At 40.3% G+C, this 19,427-nt stretch overlaps 1 protein-coding gene across 1 annotated transcript in view; it reads right to left on the bottom strand.

Annotated features, from left to right (window-relative positions):
• ofcc1 (orofacial cleft 1 candidate 1) overlaps positions 1-19,427 on the bottom strand; it is a 121,174-nt gene that overhangs the window by 54,605 nt on the left and 47,142 nt on the right. The window contains exons 19-20 of the mRNA XM_070553443.1: positions 13,500-13,585; positions 11,654-11,790 (exon numbers count right to left, since the gene is read on the bottom strand). Coding sequence (XP_070409544.1) covers positions 11,654-11,790; positions 13,500-13,585 — 223 coding nt within the window. The remainder of the gene's footprint in view (positions 1-11,653; positions 11,791-13,499; positions 13,586-19,427) is intronic.

The following is a 19,427-nucleotide window of genomic DNA, read 5'->3' as shown; positions in this document are numbered from 1 at the left end:
ATGCGGGTTTCCTAAAAATTCAAACTGCGGGAAGCCTGAAAAAAGATCCAGTATCCACATATATGACGTCATTTATGGACTCAGCTTTGCGGGCATTCTATGAGCAGAGAGGATGAAGCGGTAGTGGCTCAAATACTCCAGCTGCGTCCTGCACGCGGCCGCTGTTATATTCACAAAATCGTTCCACCAAAACAAAGTAATTCGTTTGCTATCGTTTATATCAGCCCATATTCTCTGGTACTTCATGTAATTTTCAGCTGAGTTCATAATCTGTGCCCCGGTGATTTCAACTCATTGTTGCTGGAGCGCAGCGAGAAGCTTTTTATTTATTTATTTTTTTTTTTGCATTCGGTAGATCCCTTTGGCTGATTAGTTAGAAAGTAGGAAATCTAGGAAACAGTTTTTTCTGGAAGACGGAGAAAACATGCAGCATGCAGGAAGGTTAGAGAGAGAAAGGGCAGGAAATTATTCACATAAAATCAAGAAAACAAAACAAAGTGCTTGAAAAGAAAAAAGTAGGTATATTTGTCCCCAATACACATTTTTACCAGTGAAAAGCAATAATATATAAGCATTTAATATTTATACATGTGATAGAATCAGATCACCCCAGAAGTCAGTCCCACATCCAGGGCCGTATCAAGGCATTTGGGGACCAAGGCAAATACAGTATAGGCTTGGAGCCCCCACCACCTCACTCCCTGCTCAGTTAATATAAGATGGCAGCGTGCTGAGAGTACAGATTGTTGTTACTTTTATTTAATAAACAATCATTTTAAAGCACTGTTATTATATCTGACTGTTTTTAACAGCAATCCTAGCTCAGACACCACATCACCTTCCACATATATGTCATGAGCTCACTGAGCGTCACATTTCCAGATTCATATTGAAGTTGTTTTGGTGAAAGTTACTTCAAGTAATGCAAAAGTAGTGTAATGCCTTACATTTTAAAATCAGTAATATTGTAATGTAATTAATTACTTTAAAATGAGGGTAACAAGTAATAAATAATGCATTACAGTTTTGAAGTAACTTGCCCAACACTGTATAAAGGCAGACGTACCGATGCTTTTGGCAGTATTGTACCCTTCATTCTTCTTTCTTTCTTTTCATTAAAGCTTCATGTCAGTTTAAAAGTTCCAGTTTGTTTTACGAAGTGTTTTAATCCAATCCAATGAAAACTGTGACTTTATAAATGAAATGCTAATGTACAGTTATGTTTTAGGGCACAAACTCAAAATACGGTGGCTCAAAAAAGAAAACGCAGAGGTAAATCTGACAGACCTCACTATTATCGTAAAGTTTATCATTCATAAACGTTAGTAAACAAGGCCTAGCATACAGTATTATGATTTATTTTCATGTTTTGTAGATTGTTGATATTTGTGTGTGGTTTAAAGAGTTTGTAAATCAACGGCGGATGAAAAACTGAAAGTATGTCAGTTTCAGAAACTGGAGAATATTATTACATCCACAATCTTAATCAAGTCAGGCCTTTTAAACTGTTAGCCATAATTAGATGTTAAAAGCTGATGATTGGTAGAATAATAGTAAAGATTAAGCTCTGAATAATTTCATTCAGGCCTATCGCAGTTTGTGGCAGAACCAGAAAACAAAAGATGTTGTTAGAGGTGAGACACACCCAGTGATAAACATATCGACCCAAGATGTGCAATCTTCTATAGGAGTCGGTTAGAGCCGTCTTGTTCTAGCGTAGTGAGAATGAACATGCCCCCGTGTCTCTGTGAGCGGCCGTGGCTGAAGTGACCTCTGAGTAAGCAACTTCATTCAAGCAGACTCAGCAACACGAGGCTAATTGCTCTCTCCAACCAGAGAAGCACAAAGAACGTGTTTATTTGCAAACAGAACAAAGGAGTGAAACGTGAGCACAGGCGGTTACCTTATAATTGTATTTGGACATTTATTGTTGTGCACAGGTGATCTTTTTCTTCTAGTGTGTTACCAAGAAAGCTACGGAAAGAAAAAGAACGCCCTGAATAGGATGGAAGCAGGCATGCCCGAGCACATCAGATTAGAGGACTAGGAGAGCGATCAAAAGCTTTTAATCCCAGAAACAGAACTATGCTGAGCGGGGTTCTAACAGAACCTGTTGGGTTGCAAACAGAGAACAATAGTTTTACACCTGGATACTCACGCTTTCATGCAGGACTTTGAGTATTGTACACAAAAGGATACTACAAATAACCTAAAGCCCTCATTCACTCCTGTTGTTTTACAATAAATCTGCTGTGTCTCCAGTATAAATGAAAGCCTTGTCAGTCGTCATCTGTAGGGAAAAAAAGCTCTGGTGCTCCTGATTCAGGAGGTACATGTTAGCTAGAGGTGTGTGTGTGTGTGTGGGGGGGGGGGGGGGGTAGACAAGGCAAGGATTTACTCGTTATTGTTCATGATGATTGGACATCTTGCCTCTGACTGGTTCACAGCAATGAGACTCTTCCGCTGTCTGCTAATGCAAACAGTTAGCTTCTACCAGCAGAGACATGCTCTGCTCTCTCCTGGACGCTAAATAAATCAAACAAAAGAAAAATATATTTGTTTCTATTATTAACAAAATAGAACATAACTAGAAGTTAATGCAACTCTCAGAAAGAAATCATTGGCTGTTCGCCTACATCTAATTCTGGTCTAAATGCAAAATGGCTGCCTCCGTTTTTAGATATTAACAAACACTAAAAAGGCTAAACTCGGTCAGTTTCACAAACCTTTAGTTGATGTTGTAATAGCTCAGATTTATTCAAAACACTGATTTTGTGAGGTCACACATTTTTACCACGACATCAACAGTTATCACCTGTAGCGTCATGAAGGGCCTCTAATTTGTGACAAAGGTCACATTTTCCCAGCTGGGTCAAGCTGGGTCAGACTGTAACTTTCAGTCCCACAGATTAACCCAGGAGCCCTGATGTCTAAAGAATATCATCCTTTATCTGCTGCTGTTCCGTCCCAGAAGAAGGACACTTCAAGTCACGATAATAATTAAATAATAATATTAATAAACTCTTTGACTTTATTACTGTTTATTATAGTCATCATTAATAATCACTTGGTTCAGTATAAATGTATTTTAATTACTGGAATGAATTAATATGCTTTGGGTATAATAATGATTACTATGAATATGGTTGATAATGCGTGTTCAGTAACCAGAAGGTCAACTTCCACCTTATCCATCTAACACAGAGTTTATCCGGAGTAAAGGGTAACTGCCATCACATGTTTTTTGACTCATGACCAAAGCTTTCTTACTCTGAGAGGGCGTGTTCTGAGGACTTTGTTAAACTAACTTCCAGCAGCTTTCACTTCAGGTCGTGAACCAACCACCATCACAGAGGATACGAGAACGGCCGTCCCCTAACCTCCACCTGCTGTTCTGTCACGCCGATGAGAATAGCTACGAATAAACGTAACTGTAACCAGCTGACGCAAAAACTCCTCCAGAGTTATTGATTTTGAGAGTTAGGACGAGAAACTCCTTCAGAGTTAAGCCAGACGCTCGACACTGTGTACCCGGCGACATCATCGGACCAGAGAGTCGGTTCCTCGAGTCTCCTCTAATGGACCGAGTACCTGGAGGCTGACACCATCCTCCCTTGACCTCCGGATCCTCACGAAGGGTCGTCTTGCTGGGTGAGGTAGCACACAGATTGTGTCTGATGGTGTTTTCTCTAAGTAAAAACAGTTAGCTGCAAAACCAGCATTTCAACCCAGAACGCGTTCCTCTCTCTGAAAGAAACCTTCTGAGAACATCCACGCATCCAAAACTCTCATTTCATTTTAGCTTTCCATCCAGACACAGGTAAAACTTTTAAACAAGTTTAATATCAACGCTCTTAAATTGTCATCCATGAATTGTTATTTTTAATTGCCATTTAAATTGTCGTTTCAAATCGTCAAGTTTAAAATTGTTAGTAATAAATTCTTAATTTTTAAACCTGGCGTCATTCTTTGAAATGAAACACAGAAAGGTATAAATATTTCTGGTTATTGAAAAAGCAAAGATTCCTAACTTCTGATTCAAAAATAAACTTTTGCTATTAAATTTAATTATCTTAAATTAAACATTAATCTTTGGATTAAATATAGACCAAAAAGGTTGGTGTATGAACTTAAATTTATTATATAAGTATCCTGGATATTTATACATAATATAAGCTTCATAGATTAATCTGCTTGGTCATTCTCAGAATCTACAACTGCTAGCAAACAGTGTTCATTCTAGTATGTAGTAATACCCTACACACCTACAAAGCACATTGAATTGTTTGTGTATGACATTTTCTATACAGCTAAAGCTACCCTGCAATCCTTTCTCTTTAAACAGAGATTTAAGTTTAAAACCCCTCAATTATTACTTTCATTGCTCTTGAAGAAGTAGAAAACAAAGTGACGGACAGCTAGAATAAACACCACCAAGCATGTGTTTCTCAATAGAAACTGGCAAAAGGCAGGACTTGTAGAGCAATATAACACAGGAAGTAATGAAAGAGTAATGGAGCGGAATTTCAATAATTATTGCTCCCAAAAATGGCAATAAATGAAAAAAATGTTATTTTTTGTAGGATTCCCTGATGTCTGGATGTGATAACACCATCAGTGCCTTGTTGTCTGTAAATTATGAAATTACCCTAAAATCCATTTCTTTGTCTCTACGTTAGAGCCTAAAGTGATGTGGAAGTTATATCTTTGCTGAGCAACATGTGTTATTTTACTGAGCTTCAAATGGACTGAAACCAAGGAAATAGCAGGTCCCTTGGTGTGCTATAAAAAAGGGTTGAAGCATTTTAAACCCAGATGCATCTGGGATGAACAAACACTTCGGTGCAGCCTGAACACACGAGCAGCTACTTCTTTTACAAACACAGCCGTTGAAAATCAAGAACAGGTTGTTTGTTTGCTCTGCAAACTTTTGGAAGCATACAGAGAAAATAAAAACTTTGCAGTGTGTCGTAAAGTAGGAGGAAACTGCAGGACAAATAATAGACGCTCTACAGAGATTTACCCATTCACAGATTTGGGTGAGGCGTACGGGGAGAGGTGCAGCGGAGGCTGAGCGCGGGCCTCCTGAGAGTTGCATCAGTATTTAAATGGATTTCACTCCTCTGACCTTGCCTCATAACTGCAGGACATTGTCACCAGAGAGATGGAGACAAGAGGAAGAGAGAAAGATGGAGGAAATTAGAGGAAGTGAGATAAAGATGGCATTAGCGTGAGGCAGTGAGAGAAAAAAACGAAATAATTATTAGAGTTAGATAAACAGCGTGAGTTTAAAGAGAGCAATTCAACTTTTGTGGAGATTTTTGATCCATTTGAAATGTTGGATAAAAATGTTCCAATATGGGAAAGCAGCTGTTTGAGTGTCAGCCATATAAAAACAAGTTAAGTGGAATGTGTTGAAATGATCTGCCTTGCTCACGTTTGCTGATGACTTCATGCTTCACATCAACATGCAGAACTTATCGGTTTTTTCATCAAAGCAGCCTGTCAGAGACGCTTCTCCTAAAGGCTCGTGCTTATTTGCACAAGACACGCTGCATTAGTGCACGTTTTTCCTGCTATTTTTTGACTTCTTTGGATATTATTTGTTGACGCTTGCCATTTTTCTCTGAAATGTTTATGCCATACTGGAGAGGCATTGATTGCACTTATACATGCTTAGGGAAATAAATCTCACCGCTGGTTAAGTGTCTTTTTCTTCTACACACTCTCCAACCCTCGCTCTCCGACGCTCTTCCATACACTTCCTGTCACTTGTCTCCAGCTGACACTTCATGGTCTTTGCACGTCTACGGAGAACACCTCTGTTTGACCCGGACCACCAATGGGACTGCAGTCTGCTCTCACAGACACCTACCTCGCAGCAGATTAACCAATCACATTACAGTGCTGGCCTGTCAGGACTGACAGCCCTACTTTCCATTAAGGATGTTGATTTTGTGTGTCCGTGAGACCTGGAGTGACCCAGGGTGAGTCTGGCTGCAAAAAAAAAAAAAAAAAACTACAAATCTGACATGTTCACCCGAGCTGAGGTAGCCAGGGGGCTTGCTTTCACACGTACACACTTAGTTGTGCATGCACACAGACAGATGCTTTTCTGCCCTCTCAGCAGAGGAACGTTCATTTGGAAAGCCAGAATTGGAGCTCAGAGGTGACCAGCGCTGCCATCTTCACCCACCTCTTCTCCCAATGTTACACAGGAATCTATTGACCCCTGCACTGAGTTGTGATCTGTAGAAACAATATTCAGGGGGTTGACAGTCTGGATCTAGTTTAAACTTTTAGTGGTTTCCTTCTTTTCTCAGTTTTCCACTGCAAACTGCTCCTCTGCATTTGTCTTCCACGGAAAACGGTCGATGCACACAACGCTTCGTGATTAGCAACACTGAGAAGCTCTGAGGAGAATGGCTGCTCACTTTACTGCTGATTCTTTATGTGAGCGTGGATGTAGACTCAAACAGATGGAGGGCACAGACTGATACAGACGGAGGGAGTGCTCCGATAGGCTCGGTAGGGGGAAACGGGTGGAGAGGAACACTGGTCCCCAACGAGGCGAGCTAACTGGGGGAAATTAGGTCAGTGTGTTCCTTGTGACTCCACAGTGAGAACAGTCTGTGCATCTATGTGTGTGTGTGTGTGTGTGTGTTTTGCTGTGCACCTAGTGTCATATTGCACTATAATAGATGCAAACTGTGCAATCCTGTTTATGTGTTTATGTTTATGTGTGTGCATGTGTGCATTCATCATGATGAAAAAGTTGACCTTGACTTTAATCGAACGTATTTCTAACATAAAAATGTATTCAGTCTTATCAAATGTTATTGTCGGACTTGAAGCTTCAGCTCTAAAACAAACAGGTTCCTGTGTGATTTCTGCAAATCCATCTGATGGAAAACACGTAACTAAACACAGCCTCACAGTCAGAGACAAAATCCTCCAGAAAACGAGACGGTTGAGTAAAGGTTACGTGACATCAATCCCCACTTTGCCAAACCATCTTATAATAAATGCTTTTGGGACCAACTGAGTCTTCCGTCACTAGTCCTCTGGAGGATCCTGTTTTTGCACCTTCCACCGAGCTTTGTCTCCACTCAGTGTCTTTTCCTGTCTCCAGATCAGGACACGTCACACATACCATAATTGATATGAGATTTAGGGGGTATTTTTTAATGTAATTAGAATCTTGATAATTGGACTAATTAGATCTAATTGCTATATGAGAATGACTTTGATTAAAGCAGGTTTCTCTCCTCAAATGAGTGAAAGAAAAGAGGAAAAAATAGTTAGGTGACATTGGTGGAATACAATGCAAAGTTAACTGGAAATAACTGGTGAGGAATAAAGACATGACCTGGAACACAGACTGATTTTGTTGTGATGTAAAAACATATTTGTTCTCCTACAGAGTTGTTCTTTTTCACTTTTTAGTCAGTTAAATATAATTGTATATATATATATATATATATATATATATATATATATATATACATATATATATATATATATATATATATATATATATATATATATATACATATATATTCGTATATATATATTCGTATATATCTATCTATATATATATTCGTATATATATATCTATATATATATATTCGTATATATATATCTATATATATATATATATATACGAATATATATATATATATATATATATATATATACGAATATATATATATACGATTATATATATATATGTATGTATATATACATATATACATATATATATATGTGTGTGTGTGTGTATATATGTATATATATATATATATATATATATGTATATATATATATATGTATGTATATATACATATATACATATATACATATATATATGTGTGTGTGTGTGTGTATATATGTATATATATATATATATATATATATATATATATATATATATATATACATGTGTGTATGTATATATATATATACGCATATATATATATATATATATATATGTATATATATATATATGTATATGTATATATATATATATACATGTATATGTATACATATATATATATATATATATATATATATATATGTGTGTGTGTGTGTGTGTGTGTGTGTGTGTGTGTGTGTGTGTGTGTGTGTGTGTGTGTGTGTGTGTGTGTGTTTAATATTAAAGATATCCAAAACAATTTTACCCACTCTTCTCAATAGCTAAAAAAAAAAGCTAGTTTGTTTTGCAGAGTTGCCATTGCAGCTGTCATTCACCCACATTGGAGGGTTTTCCTCCTCTAGTCTGGCCATGACCCATAGACAGAGCTCAATAGGGGCAGAATCTATTGCTGTCTTTCAAACTGCCTTTTCACATAATTGGACAGTGCTAGGACCAATCATAGCAACAAACAATGGGAGGTATTCATAGCAGCAGTAATCAGTCAGCAAGGCTGTTCGTCACATACTGTTCAAGTACTTCTATCTGCTCACGTCTCAAAGATACGCTCAAGTCTAAATTATCTAGACATTTAAAATAAGCACATTCCTGGACCGCCACCATCTTTGTTGTTGTGCTCTATCACAGCTTTAATGGTGCCAAACCCGCCCAATGTCTGTTTACCAACATAGAGCGCTGTGATTGGCCCAATATAGAATTGTTTGAGCCATTGATAGACCTGCCTAGGCTAAAATGGGGTGTGGCTACTCGTGCTAGTGCTATGATGTGTCTAGTCTGCGCTAGGCTTTTCCATCATGGATGGTTTATTTGGTGTGATAGGTTGGACGTTCTCCTTCAAGATTTTTTTTCCTGGAGAGCAGAATTCATGCTTCCTTCATTTATAGCAAGTGGCCCGGGTCCTGAAAGCATCCCCAGACCATCACACTACCGTCACCGTGTTTGACATGGGCAGATACTTTTTACAGCACCTGTAAACTGCAATAACAAATTACTACCTTCTTATTAAGATTATATTTTTCAAACTCAGTGTGTCGATTCATCCTTCCATTAGTGGTGCTTTACTAGGAGAAATAAAGTGCTTTGGATTGGATCTGAAGAAACTGGAAGGCCTACAGAAATGCAGAATGCATGTTCAAACAGATCTCAGCACTACAGTAAGTCCTAACACTTACAAGCAAAACGATGGATCATTCCTGACTTCTCTTCATATGCTTTTAATCCTGCCAGAATTGACTTGGAACTGTCAATCCTTGCAGTAAAAGGTACATTGTGTTTTCTTTGAAGTTAAAGCCAATGAGTTATGGTTTGGCGGTTCCTTGTGTGCGCTTCCTCTACCTCTTTTGTTAGGGCTGACAGTTAGGCTGATAATAAGGAAGACCTGGAGCTTAAAAGACAAAAAGTCAACTGTGTAAAAAAAACATACCTAATTGAAAAAAGTTCGACTTTTGAAAAAAAGGAAAAACGACCTTTTCTAATTAACTGATATAAAAATATTTGTTATTGTCATAAAACATTTTCTGCAAGCAATAAAGTTGCATAAATTGTGTCCAAAATTGCATTTTTGCTAAGTAATAGCAGTTTTATTCACACTACTAGTAAACAATTTTTAGTTACTTTAGATTAAATAGTTTTTTTATGTAGCTGAATAAGTCGCCCCTTTTTGTGACTATTAATAAGAATGCACCAAGCCTTTAACTTTGTTCTTCTTATCTGAAATGATTCTGTGTATTTTCTTAATTATTCATTAGCCTCTGCTTTGCACATTTGTGTCAAGATGCTTCACAAAAATCCCAGTGAGCTAAGCCTCTCGCGGCTCAATAGATGGCAGTAATATCCCTCAATCATTGCAGAATGAACCCCCCTCTCACCTAAAAATGCATGAACATGCAGGATATGCAGAACAAAAATATAAACACACGCGTGGTAGTCAGAGAGACGGGAAAAAGGAGCCTCGGAAAAAGCCAGAAGACACAAGATAAAAATCACAAATAAAATTAAAAGATAAATCCATAAGAAATCCCTTTTGTCTTGATCTCTGCGAGTCTTCAGGTGATGCGATGGCGCCCAGAGCAATTCAAGTAACGCAGTGGGGGAGACGGGCGAGGGTACGAGTTCCCGTCTCCCCGCCTTTGTTGTCAAATTCAACACTGGCGCTGCATCTTTCTAATCGTCTGATTAGGAGGGGGCAGGAGAGGAGCCTTTAGCTCGGAGATGCTGTAACGTGTGTGCTTGTAAAGATGAAATCAATAGCAGCAGCACCTTCACGGGGCATCAGGGACCAGCCCAAGTTCCAGCTCAATACAATCCGTACCTATAACTGACAGAAACGTCTCATCCCGCTCAGACGGCTACTGCTCAGAGGTAAAATGCTGCTCTATGAATAATCGTGAAACCGTTTAATTGTGTCCCTTTGTGTGCCTGGGTTTTGTGTTTTCACCCCCCCCCCCCCCCTGAAATGAAAAGATGGTCTCTGTGTCGTCATTTGTTGGCATGGATCATTTGAATTCCCTGAGAATGTTCAGAAGATGTCAGGGAGGGAGTCTCTGATCTTGTTTAAAATGTGACCAGCAGCTATAAATTACAAACAGGCAGAAATGAAGAAACATGGCCACTTTGAAATCTCCTGGGAAAATTCACTTTATGTTTCTCTTCCTCTCCTCCTGATTCCTCCTCCCCAAGCCCCTCCAGTGTAGCCGTGCGTCGCTTAATCTCCTCCCCTTCGTTCAGCCGGCATTCACATAAAAACAAATACCTGTGACTTTTTAGTTGAAACAAGCAATTTCACATTTTATTTGTTTAACTCAGGCTGTTTGGGTTTAGAGGACAGCACCTAGTTGCTTTAGAAGAGGCTTTTTCCTGCGTTTGTTTGAAATGAATGAATTTTTTATTAAAACGAAACGCTGAAAGCCTCAGAGAAGAGCCCACGTGCAAATGTGATTATTTTGTTGTATTCTTAAAGGAACAAGACCAAAGTTGTGCTAAGATTAAAACAACGTTTTGCTAGCTGTTAAATGCTAAATTACGGCTAATGAAACATAACTGAACTTTTTTTAAACTTGGGTAGATTTTTTAGGAGATGAGGCCACGAAACATCTGGATTTACGGAAGAGGATTAGGGCCACCCAAAATCATTTAACAAAACAAAATGAGTTATGTCTTTAAACTAAATTGGACTTTAATCACAGAATAATGACTTCTTTATTTCTGCGATTAAAGCCAGAATAATTGATCTTTTCTTCTTTTTTTGGTGGCCCTAATGCTCTTCTGTAGATTTTTGACGTTAATCTCAGAATTATAACTTTTCAGATAAAATCTGAATTCTTTATCTTTTTTTCTTTTCAGTGGCCCTACTCTTTCTCCTTATTGTCTGACTTTTAATCTCAGAAATCTGAATTCAATCTTAGAATTCCACAAAACAAGCTAAAGGCTTATTTATAATTCATAATTCTTTTTCTTTTCAGTGGCCCTATTTGTCTTCCATAGATTTCTAACTTTAATCTCAGAATTATGACTTCTGAGATTAAAATCTGAATAATTTTTCTGGTTTTTTTAGTGGCCTTAATCATCTTCCATATGATTTAATATTAAATCTGCTTAACGTTCATTTTGAACCAAGTTTGATGGGATTACCTGACTTTTTAACCTATATCTCTGCAGGTGTTACCGGCACATTTTCCCCACCTGCTTTTTTATTTTTTATCGTCATTTACGTTTTTGACTTACTGTAAAAAGAACGTAAACCCCTCCATCTCCTCCGCAGAGAGCTTTTCCTGCATCTTCTGTTTGCGCTCCTGCAGAGGCGCTGCACCTCTGCCGCTCGCGCTGGGGCCACAGCTATTTGTCTTCTTGATTGGCTTCTTCTGTGAGGAACAGAAATCGGGGAGAACACGTACGGATGTCATTTGTAATCAAAGCAGGAAGCGGGACCTTTGAATTTATCTTGGGGGATGCACACGGCGACGCTGACAATGTGTGTGTCTGAGTGTGTGTGGCATTTTCAGGGGCTTCTCCTATATCTCACCCGCGCCTCAGCTGACACGAGGCAAGAATGTCGGCAGAAATCGCATACAGCACGCCATCCTTCAAGTTGAGTTCATTTGGGGAAACGTGTACAGTGGCGGCGGCGTTAAATATGTGGTGTTTGAGCAGCTGGCACTGTTTTGCTCCACACAAGTCGTTTACTGTCATCGTCATAAATACAGCTGAACGGAGTCGGGGAGGTGGTGGGATTTAAAACATTTTCAGCGAGGTAGTTGGGAGCAGATAGTGTTTGTTAAGCCGCCAACATGTTAACGGCGTGCTTTCCCTGGCCCTGTCAGCCCCGTCTGTGTTGCCCTTGGGTGGGCTTAGTGCCTTTCTGCTTGAAGTTGGGACATACACACTGATGTATGTTAATGAGATCCACAGTTGGAATAACCAACTGCTCTCTCTCTCTCTCTCTCTCTCTCTCTCTCTCTCATTTACCCCTCCCTTTTTCTACCTTTCTCCCTTTCTATTTTCCTGCCCTCCATTTTTTTGCTTTTTGTCTCTCCTCCTCAGATAAACTGGACCCAGGACGTAGTGAGCGGGCTGAGGCCCATAAAAGCTCCATCCGTTTTCATAGCGCAATCTACGCCAAAGCCAGCTTGGATTCCAGAGTGATGATCACAATAAAAAGGTGGAAAGAACCAGGAAGGAAAACAGAGAGAGAGAGAGAAATGCAGGAGATATATAAACCACAATGTTCTCATGTGTCTCCCCACAATAAATTTAATGCAATACCTTAAGAGAGGATTCCGTATAGAGCTAGATTCCTGCCCTGTGGGCAAAGTGGTTGCCTGGAGAAAATTCATTTTAATTAGGCCTGCACTGCAGGTTGAAGGGCTGAAATCTGATCCCTAGTGCTCCCAGGCTGGGGCAGGTTGGAGATCACTCCACTTAATCATTAGACAACTGGGTTCAGCACCACAGCGTTTGACAGTGGCGAGGTCTTAAAGACGGGGAAGGTTGCAAAGATATAAAACCTCATTTATTTGGCAGGTCATCGATGGAGGATTTGCTTTGAGAACGTCGAACAGAAGGAGGTTAGCAAGAAGGAAGACTTGTAGGAGTGGAGGCTTGATGTGCAGCAATAATGTCAAAATAACAAAAAGACCAAAGAAGATGCAATGGCGACGGCCGTAGAGGCGGCAACGCCTGATCCGCAAACGCCATTTAACTATTAACACTTCAAAGTATGGCAGATAACATGCAGGCTTTCATTCATTTAGTGTAAGTCTTCTCAGGCACAGGAAGAGGCGGGGTTCACATAATTGTAGGAAAGCAAAAAATAAAAAAAAAGGCCTGACTGGCATTGCTGATTTCACAGAATTTGAGCTGCTTTGGCTTGTCAGGCAGATCAAAACTGGCTTTGAAGGCTGAAAAGTACCTGTTAGTGTGAAACGTATTTTGACAAATCTCAGATATTAAGCCAGGGAGGTGTGTGTAGAGCATAGAGAGGGGCGGGATGACAGAGGAAAAGGAGAGTAGAGAATGTACAGTACTCCTTTTTAAACGGGTGAAGCACGCTCCTGTTAAATCGCGGTGGTACCTTGAACTGAACGCCATCTTCAGCTTTCTCCCTGAGAGGGTTCTCTCCGGGGTTTTCTGAAAAGGCTTCTGGGGACTCGTGTTTCCCTGCATCACAAAAGAAAACATAACATATAATGAATAGCAAGCACGTAATCCAAAATACTACTTGCATAAAGTTACTGAGAAATTCAAATAAAACAGTCAGTTTAATTAATCAAATGTTTAAAGGTGCTGTATGTAAGAATAAAGTAAGATTTCTGCAGTGAAATTATCCTAAAGCAGTTTGGTGTTTCAGTCATGTTGGGGTTGTCAGTTTTTCCTTTCAAAATAAAAGAAGGAAGGGCGTAGCAACTGTTTACCATCGGTGAGTGTGGGGCTGCCGTGTCTCCTGCGAGCTAATGCTTCAGCGCCAGCATTTGTAATTGGACTACAGTCGGCAAAAAGCATCAGAGTTGTTTAAAGACCCAAAGACGGTAACAAGAGTGAGCCAAAAGTTATTTCTTGTGCCCATAAGAAGCCACAGCAACACTTTCTTTTACACTAATATTGGGTTAAGGAGGCTAGAAGCTAATGTTGAGCTAACAATGCTAACCATGAATTAGAAGCAATTAGCCACCTCTAAAAATATCTCAATTACCAACAAGTCGATATTTCCGTGAAATGTGTGAAGTGAATAATGAGTCAAACGTGGTGTTTTACGTCCTTAAACGAGTCGTTCAGAACTATAACAGCAAGCTACCGTCAGGCAGATGGTAAAAAACACACTTCCTCTATGCCGAGGCATATTACCGTAATAAGTATAGTAAATGCTCCTTACCTTAAAACACCCAAGAATGATAACACCAGCTATGACAACGTATTTATCTACTTATTAGCTTGCTGTGTCTGACTCATCTTTGCTTGTAATCTAGAATCCTCTGGGGCTGATTCGTAACTTTAAACAGAAACTCACAGAACAAGAGTGAGAGAGATTGTGGTAACCAAATCTGACCGTAGGATGTCGTCTTACTCTATTCTTACACACTGCACCTTTAAAATGGTTAAATCTTCTATGCAACTAAATAAATGCTTTAAAACTTTCAAATAAAAATTGTCTTTCAAATTTTAAAATAAATTCTAAATGTCTTTGTGGCCTAATCATTTAGAAAAAAGTTGGATTTTTACTCGAGAAACGGTCTCCAAATAGTCATTTCTGTCTCCTCCAGAGCTCAACCTGTAGTTTGAACAATCTAATGCATGTAACAGGAAATTATGACAAATCAAAAAAGAAATTAAATCTGGTAGCAATACATTTTCTCCCTCCCTTAAATCACATTTAAAGTGTTTTCCGTCCTCCGTTACCCCCTTTTCTCTATCTGTCTCACTTTTTTTTGCTGTAATTTAAATGGTAAGCTGCCAGATGTGTGGCTCATGCTTGAAGAGTTGAGGATCTGCATTATTTAGCATATTAACATTCACAGAATTTAAAAAGAGGGGCTCCTGCTTTGCCTGGAGGTTGTAATTAAGTAAACCTTAGCTTGGTACGTGTAGAAATCTCACCATGTGAAACTTTCCCCCCGATGGAACCAATCACATCTATATAATACAAACGCAAAACCCGGGGAAGATATATTTTTCTTGCCACAGGATTAAATATATCAGCAGTAATAACTTAAATATAGGGCGCATATAAAACATCCTTCTGACAGCTAAACTGTAGTACATGCAAAGGCAAGAGTCTGCTCATCCTTATTCTAAAGTGACTCTAAAATCAGATTTCACACAAATGGAGTTTTTATTTACCACCACTTTGCCAGTAAACATTTGGAGCCACAGTTGCTTGGTAATGAGGTTATATTTGCTGTTTTCTCTGGATTAAATTGTTTACACTGCATTTAAACATTTTCTTGGCATTATAGGTGCAAACTCAGTTATGTGTCAGCATCAAGATCAGTCAAATGTCCTCGATGCTGAGCGTAAACAAACCGTACTTTGATGCAAAAAAACTGTTTCACCATTTAAAAAAAAACGGAATCAGAAGCAAACATTTTAAATAAAAAGAAATGTTTTATTCTGTGGAATTTTTGCCCTTAACTTGGAGTAAATGAATAAGTGCAGCCAACAACATGTTTGTCCTTGTGCAGATAACCTGAGACAGAGCAATGCAACCCATGACCATATTTCCTTCGTGCAAACACACACACACACACACACATGCACACACAAACCTCTCAGCCTCTATTAGCAAAAACAACAACCCCATAAACTCATGGACTTGGACTCCCCTATGGATTAGAATGCTTTCATTCCACCAAACACACTCACACACACTCATTACACCGGGCCCCGCTCGCTAGTGGTCAGATGCTGTGGAACCCAAATCAGTGCGGAGGCTGCATCGACAGCTCTGACAGCTGAGGGCTACGTCCGTGAACTCGGAGCGCTGGAGCTGCCACAACTCCAGCCTCTACGGGCACCCTAGGCCAACAACAAACTCCTTGTTATCCCCCATGTGCTCTGAGCTATGTTGAAACCAGCACACACACGCACTCATCGATGCACCCACACACCGAAAGGCAAAGACAGTAACGCGGACACTTGCATATATGCACAAACATTTTCAAGGGTAAGAATGCAAGGGAGTGCTGCTTTTGAACAAAGTCAGGTCGAGTTATGAAAGAGCCCCGAAGGCTGCACCTCTGCAGAGTTCCCATTCCTGCGTTAGCGCTGAGGTGAAGCCAACGCAAGATGCCAGTCTTCACACACTGAGGCCCCAAATGCCAAATGGCTGTTCGAGATTTGCAAAAGAATTGAAGATCACCAACTCGCAGACTGCCAATGAGTCCACAACAGGATGGTGCGTTAAGGCTGCTGTAATGCTTTGTGAAATTGGTGATGCTCCATACAGTAGAGCAGTTTCTTTTTAATCCACTGCATCTTTAATGAAAGCCACAGGCACCTGCTGAATACTAATGTTCACTTGTATGTAACAGAAACAAGCAGAAATTATGTCATGTGTTGTATAAAGATTGAGATTCTCTTTACTGATTTTTTTTATGCAACAAAATCCAATAATCTGTGCTATTTTAACCTGTGGTTGTCTTAAAGGGGACTGATTATGATTTTACTTTATTTCTTTTAGTAAGACAAACATTGTGGTTTTAGAGATATTTTTCATACCTGCTGATGGTTTTGACTGAAGGCTTCAGTCTTCCTCAGAGAATCCTCCAACTTTCTGTCATTGTGTCATTTATCAGCTGGCTGGTCTGGGAACGCTACCAGACCACGCCCCCAGACCAGCCACGCCACGGTTCTGGAGGATGAATTCAGGTGTGTGATCGGGTGTATGTCTCTTTTCTTATATTACAGTAGTTTTATGGTCGAATCTAAACATGTTCATCAAGTTCTTTGCACTACATCCCTCTAACTTAAAGGTATTTAAGCGACAGTTTCAGTACCTTCCAGAATGAGCCATTTCAGGTCTCTGTCACTTTAAAGGTTGGTTTATGCTTGACGCGTCTGCGAGGTCCGCACGGCTCCACGCGGCGAAATTGCGTCATTTTAACAACCACGCCCCTCCACCGCGTCTCCGCACGGCCCAAAATTTCCGCAACGCGCACCTAGGAAAATTTCTAACCACGCGGACGGTCGGACGCGGAAAAACATGGCGGACCGGCAAGAACTAGTATGGCAGAGGTTCGTAAATACAGACATTTGTATGTTTCAGCTCAGAGATCACCGTGATCAACATGTTGTTAATAATTCTTGGAGAGAAATAGCTCGCACTGTCGGAAAAGACGAGGACGCTGTTAAAAAATGCTGGAATGCCATGTTGTAAACAACAGTAATTTTTACTTCTACTATGGTGTAGTGTTTGATGCATGCCGTAGAGCTCCATGCTGCCCCCTACAGTTTGGGAGAATATTGGCTCACCGCAGAGACGAGCCGCACGAACCATAAACACTGCGAGTTGTGAAGCGCGTTCCATCCGCGAGCCGCATCACCGCGCGGAAAGTGAATGCGTCAAGCATAAACCAAGCTTAAGAAGTCAAGCTGGCCACACCCACCCTTCCTCCTCTCTGGCTGCTATAAGCTGAGAAACTGATATCTGGGAGGTGCTCGGAGTAGAGCTGATGCTGTTCCCTCAGCAGCAGCTCTCCGTTTTTACATGAGAGGTGGTTCTGTGCTAATTTCCCCATTTGTGACATCACAAATGGGGGCTTTTTGAAACGACTTGTTTTAGCTAAATAATTCTGAAAAGGTTTTTTTTCTCATGTTTGGAGTGTGTACAGAGGTAGTAGAGACTCGCAAAAGGACAAACAAGGTGAGCGGTGTCTAATTCATCTCCTTTAATCCCAAACATATTGTTGTGCTCCTGATTTCCCCAACTAGCTAACGGAAAAGTTGTCTTGTACAAAACTGTTCCATGACACAGAAAAATGTTAGGGATTACTGCCATAGACTCTGCATTTACCCTCCACCCGTGGTCTCTAAACTTGATTTATGCCCTCATTTAGGAACTTGGACATTGTTGAACCGCAGCTGCAAAAGCCCGACTGATTTAAACGGGCATGATGCAACAACGTGGTTGGAGACGCTGATAGCTGGGTGTCACCTGGAGGGGAAAAAATCCTGAGAGTGCATGGCAGCACTCCAAAGAAAGACATCAGATGAGGAGTCCTTGAAATTTCCTTTACTGCTCAAGGGGATGGATGTTGAGATGAGTTTTCTTTAAAAAAAATAAACAAAAAGCAAAAATAAAGTTAGAAAATAAGTGATACAGATATGGCACCCATCTGCGTGCTCAGAGTCATCCACTACAGGCGATCGTGAAACTAGACACTGATCTAATTAGTCATTTGGGTTCAAACAAACCCAGTGTAACTGGATCATTCAGTTAATGTGAAAGGTCACTTAACCCACTGTGCCTCTAGCAAATCAGAAGCCAAAAACACTTCATTATGCTAAGACAAGTCATCTGAGGTAAATCAGATTATTATCCCGATTATTAAATTCATCCCAAATCAGCAGCATTTACTGTAATCCTCTCGTTCTCCGATCACAGCCTGTCAGACGTATTTTCATGGATTGGGATGTCAGATTTCTTCCGTAAAACTTTTTTTACTTTCCCAGTTGGGATTAATTAATTCCAGGCCTCAGGAATGCAAACTTCCTCTCTCACTGTCAAGCTCTGCTTCGTGTACGTTATCAGTGACAAGGAGTCTCTGAATGCTGGTCCCAACCCTGAGACCAAAGAGTAAAATCCAGAGAAAGCGGTCTGCACACATCACACGTTATGAAGGCATGAAATAGGAAGTAAACCTCAGAAAACCCCCAAGATTTGACTAAGAACTGAGCAAAGGAGGATAATTCGTTCCTCTTTTGCCTCCTGAATTGGATTTCCATTTTTGGCTAGGTTAAAGTTGTCCGTCCAATCGCCTCCTTCAGTCTTGACATACCGCCCATCTGAATGCAATAATTCACTCCAGAGGTAATGCAACTTGAACTGATCTGTATGGAAATGAGGCTAAAACGTCAGACCGGCTTAGAAAACCACGCCGACGAGGTGTCGTACGGGACATCTTTTGATCCGTTGTTTTACTCACGGATCACGTTCAGTTCCTCCAAGACCTCCTCACCTGGCGGTGTGACTTCACCCATGCCTTTGCATGTGTGAGAGCGCTGCAGCACGGAGCATTTTGCCTCTCGAGGTAGAACCTGAATCCCCCACAGTAAAAGCCATTTCTCCCTCTCTTGCTCGCCGTCTCTCTTTTTGGAAAGGCAGTCAGTTCGTTGGGGACACTTCCCTTGTGGGCGTTAGGATCTCTGTGGGGGGTCACAGGTCAGCTAGCGGAGGAAGCGACAAGCTGTGAAATGTAAAAGACCAATTTCTTCCACATGTTTCGGTGCTGGGAGAACACTGCCAAGCTGTCAGCCAGCATCACGTTTAAAATGGGCCAGGGTGCTA

This window comes from Nothobranchius furzeri, chromosome 7, assembly GCF_043380555.1.
Source record: "Nothobranchius furzeri strain GRZ-AD chromosome 7, NfurGRZ-RIMD1, whole genome shotgun sequence".
Classification (NCBI taxonomy): Eukaryota; Metazoa; Chordata; class Actinopteri; order Cyprinodontiformes; family Nothobranchiidae; genus Nothobranchius; species Nothobranchius furzeri.
The sequence above is the reverse complement of the archived record's forward strand: the minus strand, read 5'-3'. Positions and strand labels throughout refer to the sequence as shown.